The following is a 16,774-nucleotide window of genomic DNA, read 5'->3' as shown; positions in this document are numbered from 1 at the left end:
CTTTGGGATCAATACTTAGCACTTTATTATTTAACACTAAAGTGAATAATTTAAAGTCATTTTAATAACTTTAGTATAAATATTGAAATAATATCTATCTCCTTATGAAACTTGCTAAGACTCTGGAAATAGGAACCCAATTGTGCCGGAACATAACTGAAGTTGGAAGATGGTAACATATGCCGACACGAGCACCTACTATAAATAGCAATGTTTTTCGAGAACCAAAGATAAGAAACCCAAAAAGATTGGTGCCATGCAAGCACTTACACTAAATAGTAGTATTCCTTGAGGACCAAAGAGAACAAATTCAAAAAATTATAGAAAGATTGGTGCCATGCAAGCATTTACTATAAATAGCAGTATTCTTTGAGGACCAAAGAGAACAAAATCAGAAAAATCTAGAAAGGTTAGTGCCATGCAAACACTTACTATAAATAGCAGTATTCTCCAAGGATGAAAGTGAACAAACCCAAAAAAACCGAGAAAGATCAGTGCCATGCAAGCACTTACTATAAATAGTAGTATTCTCTGAGAACCAAAGAAACAAACCCAAAAAAACCTAGAAAGATTAGTGCCATGGAAGCACTTACTATAAATAGCAGCTGTTGAAACTCATTGCAACTGAGAACTGAGCTCACCAAGAACATTGGAACTCTTCTAGTGCATTTATACCATATAAGAGTTGGTACAAAATGCTCTATACATGCAAGTTTTTGTAAAAATGTAGCCACACAAGATCTAGGAGCTTCGATGAAGCACAAGAGAGATCAAATATGAAAGAATAATGCTATTATCAAAGGATGTAAAAATGATAGAGTATAAATATAATTGATTTGGGATGATTGATTAAGAATACAAAGAGGACCCCTTTGGTTATATAGTCAAAGGTGAGACCTAGGGTCTTGACATGTGTCTTAATGTCATGTCCCCTCTTTGAGAATTTGATCAAATGCCATTATCAATATACATACCTTAGTGAATAAGGAGCAGTGAATAAGCCTATAATATATGACAACGATTACATGGTATTCGATATATGATAGTGACTACAAGAGAAAGCAACGATTATGAAGAATAATAAGCAATTAAGTATGTGTAGCAATGATTCAATGGAAGGATAAATCAGCGATAATGAAGAAGAGACAATGATTATGTAATTAAGAAAATTGTAGAGGATCAGCGATTATATTTATGAAGCAATCTAAGACGATGACTAAAGGTGGTGATATAAAAGATCTGTGTATATCAAATGTAGTGATCAGAAAGAAAGAAAAAAATAAATGTTAATAAGATATTATATAATAACAAGATATTATAAATGTAAATGAGATATTATAATATTAATCATTATCAATATTATAAATATTAATGATTATAATATTAATAAGTTTGCACAAGACTAAAGTCAAAAGCCAAGCATTGTTTAATACCACGAATTGTTAATAACAAATTGTTGAAGAAAAGTCACGATTTACTTTATACTCATAATGGTTGCAATATTAATATGAATAGCCACGGTTAGAAAGTCATGGGCTTAGACTTTGAAAAGCCACGATGAAAATTAGACTTTGAAAAGCCACGATGGAACTTAAACATTATGAAGCTACGGTGGAACAAATAGCTTTTAAGTGTCACAAACTAATGAATATTACTTTTCAGAAAAAGACGTATTGTTCCATGTAGGTATATGAATATGCATAAAGCAGTTTTAAAGATGGGGGTAATGCGGAGATTACAAGGAGATGGCAAGGAGACAGAAAAAGAAAGAAGCACGTAAACAGTGACTTCGTTCTGCTCTCACGGGTATGTAGAATATTACCCAGCATTAGTAACTACAATAGCAAATATAATAATATTTCTGTATTTCCCTGTATTTGTATAATTTTAAGATTATGATATACATTAAGTATATATATATATATATATATATGCAAATGGAACAGTTAGTAATCTGTATGAAGTTAAAGGAGAATATAAATACTGATCATATATACAAATGGAACAGTTAGTAATCTGTATGAAGTTAAAGGAGAATATAAATACTGATCATATATATATATATATATATATAAAATCAAAGAACAAGTTTACGATTTAAATCAAATCAAATATTAAATAAAGAGTTAATCCATGGTTGAAGAATAAATAGATAATAAGATAAACAAATAAATTGATAATTTCTGAAACATAAATAAGAATGACTTTAAACCGTCTAAATCATAATCAGTTCTGTATTTTCTATTCCTCAAGGGAGATGGGTGCTGCTAGGGAAGGGTGGAGTAAAACCATCCGATAGAAAGCTCCAAGGGTGAAAGATTCCTCCTGAAATCTGGGCTGCAGGCCCCAAGGGTGAATGGACTGAGTTCGGTAATCTGGGCTACCTTAAAGAGGTTGTGTCAAGCGCCCTAGGCAGCCAAGCCCTCTTCTGGGAATGGGGTCAGATTGGTTTGGATTTAGGCATGGTTTTAATGGCATCATAAGTTATATTATAGAGAATTAGTTAGTTATGCTTAAGTAATCATGATAGAAGGTAGTAACATAGATGTTGCTCTTGGGAATTGACAGCCTACAAATAGGGGACATTACACTTAACCTTATGACTTGTGACATAAACTTAAGTAACTAGTGTGAATAGAACCTAGATGGTGATCCAGCTAGGTAAAACATCCCATTGGTACCAACACTTTAGAAAAGTGAGATGGAATAAGAAAATGGAGCACCTTTAATCATTATTCTGAAAGAAAATTTTAATTTTTCAGACTTTGGTATTCATGATTTGTTTACATGATATGCTTAGGTACAACACATTGAAACAGATGTCTCTGTAGGATTATCCATAATGCCATTCAATAACACTCTTGAGAGGGGCTTTCAGTAATAGGTCGTTTGTCTTGTCCAGAACTGTAGTATGTTCTTTGTCTAACACACAATGGTCACCTCTAATTTGTGAATGGAAGATCAGCAATGTGCTTCATCATGTAGGCATTTCTATTTTCTGTGTAGGCATTTCACCTTTGGGCTGCAGCCTGTGTTGGGCTTCCTGCGTTCTTCAGTCTGCAGCAGCATTCAAACTTACTTTATGGCAGTGTCTGACTTTGGGCTTCTTTACAAGATAATACTCCGTGTACATTTAATCTCCTTTGTATCACAGGGCAGTGAAATGAAACCTTGGTAATGCAGAGGCACTGAAATGTTTACTACTGTGATAACATAATAAAATTGGGAGAAGCAATGTGCAGTTTTATTATTGAAAGTAGTTTGCATCATATACAAATGAAATAGTCAGTAAACATGTAGCTGATCAAACACCTGACCAACCAAACAACCTCTATTCAAACTATAAACAGTAACAGTAAAATATTAGTATTGCTTAATATTGTGTAAGTATTCAGATGTAATATTATATTCTAACACAGATATCATTTGATAGATTGATTTGCCATTGTAAATAGTTCATTTCTCATTATGAATCGTCCAATATACCATAGTCAAAATTGTATATTGCTTAAGTTTTGCATTTCATAACTATTCTATGCTTGATCTTGTCACCATTTAGACTTTTTTTGGGTTGTTTTTTTCATTTGGTTCTCCTGAATATTGACATTTTCAATGGAATTTAAATATTGTGCTATTCAGGATGTTGAGGAGGATGTTAAAACAAGAACTAAAGGAGAAACAGGAGCAGCTAAGACTCTGTGCATGCCTTTTGATCAACCAGATCTGCCTGAAGGTCTGTTTCTGTCATCTTTTGTACCTTATTATTTTCCTTGTTAAAATATGTGTATGTGTGTGTTCCAACTGACATCTTACACCATATAGTCAAAAGGCTAGTGTTTACATTATTATTGAGACAATATAAAGAGAATCTTAATAACTGAAAATTTTTCAGCCAAAGTAATCTATCAGATTAGCTCTTTAGGTTGACCTTAGGTGTTTATATAGAAAAAACAACTGTTGTGGCCAAAGTAGAATGAGTTGGTATACAACCTTGCAACATGAATGCAATTAATTGAAAAAGATCTACAATTGTTTCCTTGATTTGAATATGATTGTGTGCCAGTGTTGTCGAAGTTTCTAGGAATGGATGCTTGGATGCAGTTTCTTGGATGGAAGTTTTTATTAGAATAATACTTTAGTATATAATTTATTAATGGTCAGTAGTGTATTTTATGTAAATAATTAGGTAAGATCGTGTTTCCGTTTCAGCAGTTTCTTTTTAGAAACTTGCTCCTTTTTTGTAATTCTTTGATTCTTTAGAAGCTTCGGCTTGTGTAAATAATATCAATCAAGTTTTTACCAATTACTTTTCGTAATATGGTATCAGACTGGGAAACGCATTAAAAAATTCGTCAAATTTTTTTTCAAACTTTTTTGGAAGAAATTTTTTAGAATTCGAATTTGTCTAAGGGTCGTTTTATTCCCTTCTAGGTTTCTAGTCATTTCGATTTTCCTTGCATCTTCTGGTGTAGGTAGTTATCTAGGTGACACGACTTCATTTCGTGTCTCTCTGGCTTTCTTCCACGATACCATTTTACTTGCGATGGCCTCTGCTTAGTTTGCGACTCTCAAATTCGCAATTTTGCAACCTATAGCTCGCGACGAGGGTGGAAATATCCTTCTTTGTATCTGCGCGACGTATCCTTCTTTGTATCCGTCTAGGTCTCGCATTTTGGAGGTGGCGGGAATTCTTTTTCGCGATTTCTCTTTGCAAGCTCGTGTTTTTTCTTTTGCACAACGCGATTTCACGACTTTTCTTCTACAACCCGTGATTTTTATTTCGCGTTGCCTCTGTTTTTTTTTCGATGGAAATTTTTGGCAAATTTTTTCTTTAACGGTGACAGATTTCTTCTTTGCAGCCTGCGATTTTTTGCTGTGATCTGCTGACTAGGGTTTTATCAAAACCCTCAAATTTTGTGGTTGGAATAAAATTTAAATTGTAGATTCTTCGTGGGTGGGTTTTTCGAGATCTGAACTGGGTTGCCTTTGGATTTTTCTAGGTGCATCGTTTTTTGTGCCTTATTTTTTATGCATGTGGAATTGTCTCAAAATTCATGCCAGCTGTACTTCACATTTTTGAAGTTTGTACCTGGTTGTGCCTTTGCTCTAGTTTTATGCCTTTTCAGATTTTCTCGTTTTCTGTGCTTTGGGAAACGTGCAAGATGGTGTCATTGACCAACTTAACGTTGGAAGGCAGTCAGTGATTTAATGGAAAAAATTATAACACTTGAAAGTAGGGCATGTTAACTATTTTTGAATATTGTCGCCTTGATGACCTTGTTTTGGGAAAAGAATCTCGTCCTTTCGCAACTAGCGCAGATCAGGACAAGTTTAATGATCGCAATCGAGAAGTTGCCATGCTTCTTAAGGTCTCTGTCACAGATGACCAGTTACCTCAAATCCCTTTTGGTAAATCAGCCTCAAAAATTGGAAGCATTTGAAGGAGTTGCATGAGACATCCGACAAAAGCCGAGCGTTCTTCTTGAAGAACCAGTTGTTCTCCATCATGATGGATGAACGCATATCCTTATAGGAGCATCTCACAAAGATTAAGGACATTCGAGATCAGCTCGAAGCTATTGGTCGGAAAATGGAGGAAGAGGATATGGTAGTCATTACCTTGAAGAGTCTACCAAAATCCTACGAGCACTTCATAGAGATTGAACATTACGTCTACGAATGTTGATTTAAAATTTCCAGAGTTGTGCACCAAACTTTTGCAGCAGGATCGTTGGAAACAACAATTTGGTAGTGGTGCCACTTCATCCTCCTCAGAGCAAGCCTTTGCAGCCAAATCCTTTCACAAGGATAAAGGCAAAGCTCAGACATCTCAGCCATCTCAGCAGAAGGGCTCCAGCTAGTCTCAGAAAGGTTCGAAGAAGAAAAAGGTTCAGTGCAATTATTGTCACAAATATGGCCATATGATCAAAGGTTGTCGCAATCGGATAGCTTCCGAACAAAGGAAGCAGGGAGGGTCTCGGCCTAAAGCCAATGTCGCTGAGCACAAAGAGTAGAAAGAGTCTTCCTTTTATGCCTTAATGGGTAAAAGACTTGCAGACCACGTGAAATCTTCTGCCTGGTATATAGACTCTTGTGCTTATCGGCATTTCACTCACAGGCGTGATTGGTTTACAAAATTCTCTCCCTATACTGATTCAGTTATTTTTGGAGGAGGTGAAGAGTATACCATTGTCGGCAAGGGCAACGTTCAAATATAGTCTGGTGGGAGGAATCTCATATTCCTCAATGTATACTACGTTCCTGGCATGGAACTAAACCTTCTCTCTATGGGTCAGATCATGCAACATTCTCCTTAGCTTGATGTGATATTCAGTGCACACAAGTGTTCGATTGTTGATTGTGTGACACGCACTACTGTGGCTTTTGGCATTGAGGATCATGGTCTTTATCGACTTGTGGATACGGGTGATTCTCTTGAGCATGCTTTCAGAACTAAATCATCCTTTATTACCAGTCTATGGCATCAATGATATGGTCACCTGAACATTAATCACCTTGCTCAGCTTGTTCGGGAAGATTTAGTACATGGCCTACCTGAAATTCAAACTAAGAATCAGCGAGTTTGTAAAGCTTTTCCGGCTGTGAAGCAGTACAGGACACCGTTCAAGGATACTAAGCCTTCTCTCTATGGGTCAGATCATGCGACATTCTCCTTAGCTTGATGTGATATTCAGTGCACACAAGTGTTTGATTGTTGATTGTGCGACACGCACTACTGTGGCTTTTGGCATTGAGGATCATGGTCTTTACCGACTCGTGGATACGGGTGATTCTCTTGAGCATGCTTTCACAACTAAATCATCCTTTATTACCAATCTGTGGCATCAACGATATGGTCACCTGAACATTAATTACCTTGCTCAGCTTGTTCGGGAAGATTTAGTACATGGCCTACCTGAAATTCAAACTAAGAATCAACGAGTTTGTGAAGCTTGTCAGGCTGTGAAGCAGTACAGGACACCGTTCAAGGATGGTGACTCATGGCGAGCGTCTAAGGTACTACAATTGGTCCACGTTGATGTATGTGGTCCAATGAATACTCCTTCTGTTACTGGGTGTAGGTATTTCTTACTTTTTGTTGATGATTTCAGTCGTAAAATGTGGGTGTACTTTCTTAGATAGAAATCAAATGTGTTTTCTGTATTTTAGAAATTTAAGGATTTAGTAGAAAAAAAGTCTGGTTGTTCTATAATTACTCTTAGGTCTGATAATGGGTGGGAGTTTTGTTCTACTGCTTTCTCCACTTTCTGTAATACACATGGCATAAAACGTTAGTTAATCACACCATAAACCCCTAAGAAAAACGGTGTTGTAGAACATCGCAAACACATCATTACAGAAATGGCTAGGTCTATGCTGAAACACATAAATGTTCCTAAGAAGTATTGGGCAGAAGCAGTGTTTACTGCAGTCTATCTCCTTAATAGGTCTCCCACTCATGTTGTTAAGGGGAAGACTCCTGAGGAAGCCTGGACTGGTCGCAAACCCAGGATCAGTCATCTGAAAGTTTTTGGCTCTTTAGCATATGTCTGGATTCTAGATGCCAAGCGCTCCAAGTTGGATTCCAAGAGTCAGAAGCTTATGTTTACAGGATACAGTGACAACCACAAGGCTTACCGGCTGATCGATATAGACACTGATTGTCTTACCTTAAGTAGTGATGTTGTCTTTGATGAAGAACGAGGACCTTTTCAGCTTTCCTCGTTTGAGCAATATTCTGAGGATCAGCCTTTGAAGGCTTTTGATTTGGGTGTCCGTCTTCCATTTGGTTCACCTAATGGGAGGGATGATGTAGATTCTAATTTTGATGATGCACTACGTGAATTTCCTTCGGATGATGCTAATTTTCCACCTATTCCAGGACCCGTTCCACCTCCAGTTCCAGTTATTCCTCCTACATCTGATGTTGGGACTTCTACTCTCCGGCCTAAATGGTGGGCTAAGACCATTAGTGATCTTCGTCCTAATGAGCTCATTGAGGGTAGATCTTCCAGAAATAAGGGCAAGCTGCAAAATACAATTAACTTTGCTCTCATGGCCAACATTCATAGTATTTATGAGCCTCAGACCTTTACATAGGCGAAAGGGATTCCAGAGTGGGAACAGGCAATGGATGCAGAATACCAGAGCCTTCTGAAGAACAACACCTGGGTTCTTTCTGATCTTTCTCCAAGGAAGAAACCCATTAGCTGCGAATGGGTGTATAAGGTCAAGTATCATGCATATGGTACCTTAGATAAATACAAGGCCAGATTGGTTGCTCGAGGATTCACACAGCGGGAGGGCATTGATTATGAGGAGACTTTTGCTCCTATTGCCAAGATGAGTACCATTCGTTTGCTTCTCGCTATTGCAGCTCAGTTTGGATGGAAAGTCCATCAGATGGATGTTAATAGTGCCTTCCTCAACAGTGAGTTGCAGGAAGAAGTCTACATGACGCAGCCTTCTGGTTTCAAGGTTGTTGGCAAAGAACGTCAAGTTTGTAGACTCAAGAAAGCATTCTATGGACTCAAACAGGCTCCTCGAGCATGGTACATCAAGGTTGATAGTACTTGGTTGCTCATGGTTTTCAATGTAGCCCTTCTGACAGTAATCTATATATCAAACACTCTGGTGATGATGTTCTCTTTCTTGTTGTCTATGTAGATAACTTGATCATTACTGGTAGTTCAACACATTTGATTGCAGAAATCAAACAAGACTTGTGCAAGGCATTTGATATGACAGATTTGGGGCTTCTCCATTATTGTTTAGGTGTTGAGGTTTGGCAGACTGATGGTAGCATTTTTATTTCTCAGTCTAAGTATGCCAGGAACTTGCTTGACAGGTTTCAAATGCAGGATTTTAAACCTGCCTCCACGCCTATGGAGATAGGACTGAAGTTATCAGCCAAGTTTGAAACACAATTCAGGCAACTAGTGGGTAGTCTCATCTATCTCACTTCCATTAGACGTGATCTCAGTTTTACAGTGAGCTACATTTTACGCTTCATGATAGCCCCCACGGCTGATCATTGGGTAGCGGCGAAGCTTGTGCTGCGTTATGTGAAGGGCACCTCTGATTATGGACTTCTTTACACTAGGAGTCATGATCCTAGACTCTGTGGTTTCACAGATTCAGATTGGGCAGGTTCGGTTGATGACAGGAAATCAACATCTGGATATGTGTTTAGTTTGGGATCTGGTGCAGTCACATGGACTAGTAAAAAGCAGTAGATAGTGGCTCTCTCCTCGACAGAAGCAGAGTATCAAGGAGTAGTTAAGGCAGCGTGTGAGGTAGTTTGGCTTCGCCTAATGCTTGCGGATAAGCAGATATCTCAAGCAGGTCCGACTCCCTTGTTCTGTGATAATCAGGGAGTGCGCAAACTTGCCAAGAATACCGCCTTCCATGAAAGAACCAAGCTTGTGGAAACTCACTGTCACTTCATCAGAAAGCTTGTTGAAGACGACTCAGTTCAGTTGCAGTATGTTCCAACTGCGGATTAGACTGCAAACATCCTCACCAAGTCTCTCAGTCCAGATAAGTTTGCTAAATTCAGGGGGCAGTTTGGTGTTGTTGACAGATTGACTATTAAGGGAGGGTATTAGAATTATACTTTAGTATATAATTTATTAATGGTCAGTAATTTATTTTATGTAAATAATTATGTAAGATCGTGTTTCCGATCTATCAGCAGTTTCTTTTTAAAAACTTGCTCCTTTTTGGTAATTATTTGATTCTTTATAAGCTTCGGCTTCTGTAAATAATATCAATCAAGTTTTTACCAATTACTTTTCGTAATAAATTTTTCCTCAAATTTTGGGGATGGTGTAGGGATGGCTATTAAAATAATTTAAATAAACTAAGCATAGGTGGAATTTCTAAATGTAAATACAATATGCTGAATTTGCAATGACAATCCTTTCCCTTTTAGTTGGTGAGGTTTTTTTTCATCATTCTTCTCTTTAAATTGTTACCTTTTTGAAAATCTTATACACTACATGGAGCAATTTTATTCACTATTTGATATATCCTGCTCTAATATATCTGATAAATATGACTTCCAATTCTCCCTTGAAGATCTGCTCTAGATTTGATCTTATTTTCTGCCTTATAAACGATGTTTCATTGTTCACTTTATTCCATTTCAAAACTGTATATTCTCTTTATTTAGGTCCGCATATTCTTCCTTCACACAATCTGCTACAATAATTCTTGCTCATGATCTGCCCGAGATCTGCCTTAATTCTGTATATATTTCTTAAAACTTTCTTTTCCAATCACCATTTTATTTTCTTCTATATTAAACCCAACTAGTTCAAGATAGGTGGTTCCTTTGACATTAATGACAACATTTCTAACACTTATTTGTGGTTGCCCCTCGACCCTGTTGGGGGCTTTTGCCCCCAGATCCCCTACAAGGGGCACTGCCTGAAATCCCCACAAGGGGTGCCGCCCAAAATCCCCACAAGGGGGCATTACTCCAAGATCCCAAATCTCCACCCACCATTGTTATTGTTAATGCAATCACTGTCATGTTTTTTATGTTTATTAGTTCAAGCTCCACTGATCATGCCAAAATTTCATTTGCAATTCTTATACTTATTCTTGGTTTGCTCACAAAGTTTCTGCCCACTATCGTTAATGTTAAAATTTCAATTCAATCATTGTCATGTTTTTAATGTTTGTTAGTTTAAACGTTATATAGTATGCCAGTGTTTCATTTACAAATCTTATACTTGTTCCTTTAACATCTTTTTATAACTAATCTTTCAATTACTGTATGTATTTGCGCCAGCCCCCTCTTGCTGGTCCCTGTTGCCGTCGCCAAACTTAGGCCCTTGGTTCCTTTGTCAAGAAACTCCATGTTACTATGGAAAAAATTGAAAATTGTGATTAATCATGAAACAGTGAAATTTTTCAATTGTTGACTATTGAGTTCAATCATTTCTGCTTGATTTTTGCTGATTTTTCCAACTTTAATATGCCAGATTTCACCTATCCGTTTAATGGCATTGTTAGTATTTAAGTTATTACTTATCAGCTAAGTCACAGGATATGGTGATTTTCATGGATGAGGTTCGAATTTAATCGAATTTCGAACTTCTATAAAAAAAATTCGAATTTAATCGAATTTCCTCTATAAAGCACTGCTATCCGCCTCTAAACACAACTCAGCTGGTCGTGGGTATTCTTTGTATATGCTTTGTATCTATTGGATCATGGGTGTCTGCAACTGCTGGGTTGCCCTCGGATTTTCTCCAACAAGGGTCGCTATTCTGATAATTTTTTAGAAGTATACATATATTTAAAAATAAACAAAATTATAGAAGGCGAATTTTATCCGATTTTTTTTTCGAATTTTTCCCTTGTCAAATTTCATCCGAATTTCATGGCTGTCGAATTCGAACCTTGTGACTTAGGTCGTACATGATTTAGCAGAAATGTTCTTACAGCAAGAAGGAATTGACTTTGTTAAAATTTTATAAATGGAATAAAATATTAGCATTGATTTGTCACCTGAACATTAAATATGATAGTGAGACTTGAGCCAAAAAAATTATTTTGGCTTTTGAAACAAATTGCAAATTGATTTCATAATGCTGAAAGTTTCAATAGAGGAATGGGGAAAACAGATTGGAATAAAAACATTAAGAAAAAAAGAACGTGCAAATGCAGCAGGTCATGATATGTATATGATGCATGAGTAAGCAGTTCATGAAAAATAACTTGTACAGAGGTGTATTCAGATTTTGGTGAATAGGTAAATCAGTGGAAAGCATGAAAAGTGTCTAAAAGTGGATTGATTTCCCCAACTTAAGTTTTCATGCGAGCAAATATTGGTAAAAACAGCTTTGGACATTCATCAGTTCTTTTGACAGTGGCATGTCTGATCTCACATCATACTTTATTGTTGGATTCTATATTCTGTCCATGGTTGAATTCTTGGACATCAGAGCTAACAATTATGTATTGTAAATGCTTTGAATGCTCCTGTTACTAGCGCCTCTTAAATCCCAATGCATCACCTTATAGTAATGCCAAATCACCTTGATAACTGATACATGGCTCCAATACCAAGGAGACAAGGAAAATCCAAGAAGTGTAAGTGCAAAGGTTTCCACTTCCTCCCCTTGAGTTAATTGGCTCCAATATCTGGGAGAAAAGTAAAATTCAAGAAGTGTAAGTGCGAAGATTTCCTTTCCCTCCTCTGGAGTCAATTCCTAAATTTGAGATATTCTTTGGGAACTGAATTATTCTAAACATTTTGGTGCTGTCGCATGATGCTGTAGATGATCATCTAGCCTCTCCAGTTTTCCATAATATTGCTTTACCTTATGAGATTATCTATCTTCTGTTATAATTTCTACGTACTGCTACATAATGCACTATTTTGCTCTCATATGTATCACAAACCTCCATTAAAGCTGCAGTTGATTGGAATCAAAATTGTACAGCGGTGTTCATCCTAATTTACAGTGGTCTTTTTGCTTTCTTGATAGAAGAAGGTACAAAGAGTTGCTAAAAGTCTTGTCAGGGTGCATAGGTTCTTGTAGAGCTAGTTATGAGGCCTCCTTTTTATGCAAGTAGAAAGCTTCTTTCATCTATCATTTTAGCCTAGTTTTTGTATGTTCATTGCTTAAGCTGCAAATTGCAAACTAGTTTAATTAGTATACTACATGTTGGTTTTTGCTTACTTCTTGCTTTGCTCTAGTTTGTATTGTGCGTGGTCTTAGTTTGTGCACATTATTTTTGTAAACAGATTAGAGTAGAAACTGAATTTCAATCAGTGGTGACATAATTCATCAAACGAGCCTTGGCCCTACTGCTTATGGTGAACCTCTTTTTGTGCTTTTATGTTTGCTGGCTACTTGGCTACACACTCTCCACCATCCTCCCCACTTCTCTATCCCCTCCTACACTTCTGGTCTTTGCCAGTCACTAGCACGCATTGTCAGAGTTTTTCCATATACATTAATTGCAAAGCTGAATTTCGTTCCAGGACCCTTTTTCTGTTGTTTCTAGCTTAATGGTAGAAAGTTAGTGGTTTGATATTACTTTTGTTATATTGGCCCTTTTTTGGCAATGAAAAATTTAATTATTCTTTTGATCTTGTAGGAGCTGTTTGTTTTGCGTCCGGAAAACCGGCCAAAAAATGGGCACTTTGGGGCCGGAGTTATTGATTCACACCAGGTTGCTGTAATGGCCTCTATTTGGAACCTCGTTAATTAATGAATTAAATGTGCATTGTTCGATTTTATCAGTGTGTTATAGGTATTTAATTAATTTAAATTTTCTTTAATAAAGTATTAGTGATTAATTAATATTGGTACTTGCCTTTGATTTCAGTGGTAAAATTTATATGAAGGGTTAAAGAGCTCCTCGTAGAATCCTTTAATGATGACGGTGTGCTTTGATGCTTGCGTTGAAAAAACCCGTGGTTTGAACTACATGGAGGTGTACAACAAAAGCAAATGATTATTCGGCGGTTCAAATTGATTTAATAATTAAATTAGATATTTTAATGAGTAATAATACTAGCAAATTTGTAGTTATTATTTGTTTTTGTGAAGGCAATTTCTTTCATCAATTTAACCAATCATCTTATACAATAAAAATTTTGAATTTTTTTTCTATAATTATTATTTAATTTTCTATTTTAAATGATTGTAAAAATATCATTTTTTTTTGTCTTTTTATTAGTTTATATTAGAAACAATCAAGGCAAAACTTAAAATTTTCTTTTTTAAAACAAATGTCAATTGTATTAATGACTTGAATGACATGATTAGTATTGTATGTCATATTTTGATCTTATTGTGCTTTTTTTATTGGCTGATTTTACAAATAATCATTGCAATAATTTGTTAAATTGTCAGCCCTATTAATGTTTTGAATGAAATTGAATAGTGTTATAATTATGTCATGGTAGCAAAATAATTTAATTTGAAATTTATTTCTACTTACAATTCACCAATTTGCAATTATTTTGTTAATTTCAAGTCATCCATTATTGACATGTGAATTTTATCATTAGATATTTTAACATATTAAATTGGTCTTGGTTATATTTTTACTATATATTATTATTTGTATATTTGCATGCTAAAGTTGGTGTATTATCTTTTGGGATTTTGATCCTTAATTTAAAAAAAAAAAAAAATCCTAATCTTTAGACTATTTGAAAAAAAGTAATTTCTAACAATTTAGTAAGCAAGCCCTCCTTTGTGGTGTTAACCTAATTGTTTATAAGATTTAGTTAGAAGTCCTTGAGTCTCTTATATCTTGGATGGGATCGCAAAACAATGTAAAATAGGTCTATTCTTTAGCAACATTAAGTAAATCTTTAGACTAACGCAAAAATTACAGGATCTCTCTCTCTCTCTCTCTCTCTCTCTCTCTCTCTCTCTCTAAAGGATTATTGTTTTTTAAATAAGGTAACGAAGAATAAATTATTAAGAAAACCACTACCTCATTCTAAATTGTAATGCTAAGAATAAAATGGGTGGAAACAAGGGAAAAATGTTATTTATTTTAACAAATGCAACACTAACAATGTTACTACAAAAATATAACACAATGATTACCAAGATATTTGATAAACGAAGAAAAGTCTTCTTAAATAAGAGTACAATTCACTTCGTTATAATATGATAATGACGTCAACAAGACGAGGTACAATAAAAAAGCGAAACAACAAAGAATACTCTTAAAGTCTATCTTAATGATTAAGTTGACCATTGAATACTAAATATTACAATAAAACATTAATACACCTAAATGAACAATCTATTAGGTACCTAGTTTATTTTAAGTTTCAAATTTCTGAGTAATCAAAAGACTTGATTAGAATCTCGGTAATTCGATTCTCAAAAGGATAATCTTTCAACATAATTGATCTATCTTTTACAAATTTGATGAAATGGCGTTGAAGCTTCACATGTTTGGTATGTTTGTGGAAGATTAGATTCTTGACAAGCTTTAACACCCTTTGATTGTCACAACAATTTCATTTTCAAAAACATCATTTGAAGTACTATTGCATGAGATGTTGCTTTAATTGGTCTTCAATACTCTACTTCCTTTGAGGAGAGAGATAATCCTTGTTATTTCTTGCTTGTACATGTGATTGCACCCATACCAAGGTTAAAAGCATCTCTAGAAGTGGATTTTTTTGTTGTCAATGGAACTTGGCCAACTTGAATATGTGAACCCAAGCATCATAGGATATTTGCTTCTATTGTACAAACACATATGGAAGAGACGTGTTGATTACTTTAATAGATGTATAACAATTTATACTTGTTTTATTTCCATACATAGGAGTAAACTATACACCAAATGAGGTTGGAACAATCATGACACATACATTTAAAAGTTCCCTTCCCTCTTTTAAAGTATATAAATTTATAATTATTAGGGAGGTAGAATAGAACATCACTATGCACTCAAGATGGTGTCTCTTCATTTACAAACATGATTCACTAATGTGAGGATAAGAAATATAACACCTCTCTTTTCTTGGACACACAAATGTAATGAATAGATACATCAATACACTCAACATTATTAACATATAACATATTAAAGCCCACTCCTCGTGAATTTTGAAATGCATTCTCTCGCTCCCCGCATTTTCTCCGTTGCAGACCCCTCCCTACCTGCGACTAAGCCTGCACCTCGCTTCGTGGGCATTCTCAATTACGAGAGTGATGCACTTGTTGAGGGATGGGTGGTTGCCACTCCCCATATTGTGGATGGTTTCTTTGTTGAAAGGCTATTGTTTGGTGCTGCGACTATTTCAACTCCTCTTACTACGACTCCTATTGGTGATGCTAATGGTCTGAGGGGTTGTCCTTCTGTTCCTGTTACCGACGAAGCTCCTTCCTCTGATGTTGAGGCCGGGGCTAGTGTTGCTGGTGTCAAGTTCCCTGTTATCCCTCATGTGGGTGCTAAGCTCAGACCTCCTTTTGCTAGGAATCGTAGCTTTGCTCGTGTGGCTGGATTTGCTGCCCATCCTTCTAAGGGGGTTCGTCCTCTTCCTTGTGCTAAGACTTCCCCTGTTGTGGTCTGTGGCCGGGAGGTAGTGGAGAATGTTGATTTCTATCAACGCAATGATTTGGTCTGCAAATTTGCTGGGTTTTGGCCTTCTCTTTCGGACCTTCATCGTTGGGTGAGTGATTCTTGGAAGCCTTTAGTTGCTCATGGCATTGAGCTTTTCCCTTGTGCTAAAGGCTTTTTCGTTGCTTCTTTTACCTCTACTCTTGATCGTGATTTGGTTCTGGGAAAGTTGTGGACTTGGGGGGATATCGCCCTCTCTATTAAGCCCTGGACTTCTTCCTTCAACCCCCTTATTGAATATCTCTCTATTCGTTCGGTTTGGGTCCGCCTCCCCAATCTCCCTCTTCATTTCTGGGATCCTTCTTGTTTTGAGGCCATCGGTAACTCCATTGGTAACTTCTTGAAGGCTGATGATGCCACGTTCTCCATGGGTCATTCTACCTTTGCTCATCTATTAATTGATGTCAACATATCTCTGGCCCTCCCTAGGGATGTGGTTCTTATGGTTGGGGAGAGGCCTTGGACTCAGTTGCTGGATTATGAGGGCCTTCCCTCTTCGTTGTCAAAGGTGCTTCTCAATGGGTCACTTAGCTTCAAACTGTTCACTCTCTTGCCGCAAAGGTGTTGCTACTTGGTGGAAGGGTGCTACTGAAGATCACTTGACTATTAATGCTTCAGACTCTATTTCAGTTGAACCCTCTCAAGATGAGGT

At 36.4% G+C, this 16,774-nt stretch overlaps 1 protein-coding gene across 3 annotated transcripts in view; it reads left to right on the top strand.

Moving 5' to 3' along the window:
- The window catches only part of LOC131070236 (proline--tRNA ligase, cytoplasmic), an 85,049-nt gene extending 71,384 nt beyond the window's left edge, over window positions 1–13,665 (top strand). For 2 of the 3 annotated variants that reach the window (XM_058005742.2, XM_058005740.2), the window contains exons 13-15: window positions 3,640–3,733; window positions 13,120–13,194; window positions 13,351–13,665. In XM_058005742.2, coding sequence (XP_057861725.1) covers window positions 3,640–3,733; window positions 13,120–13,184 — 159 coding nt within the window. In that variant the 3' untranslated portion in view covers window positions 13,185–13,194; window positions 13,351–13,665. Of the gene's footprint in view, window positions 1–3,639; window positions 3,734–13,119; window positions 13,201–13,350 lie in introns of all 3 variants that reach the window. The other variant, XM_058005741.2, reaches the window with a different exon arrangement.
- Window positions 13,666–16,774: the final 3,109 nt, after the last annotated feature.

Source organism: Cryptomeria japonica, chromosome 2 (genome assembly GCF_030272615.1).
Source record: "Cryptomeria japonica chromosome 2, Sugi_1.0, whole genome shotgun sequence".
NCBI classification, from domain to species: domain Eukaryota; kingdom Viridiplantae; phylum Streptophyta; class Pinopsida; order Cupressales; family Cupressaceae; genus Cryptomeria; species Cryptomeria japonica.
This window is presented reverse-complemented; position numbering and strand designations above follow the sequence as displayed.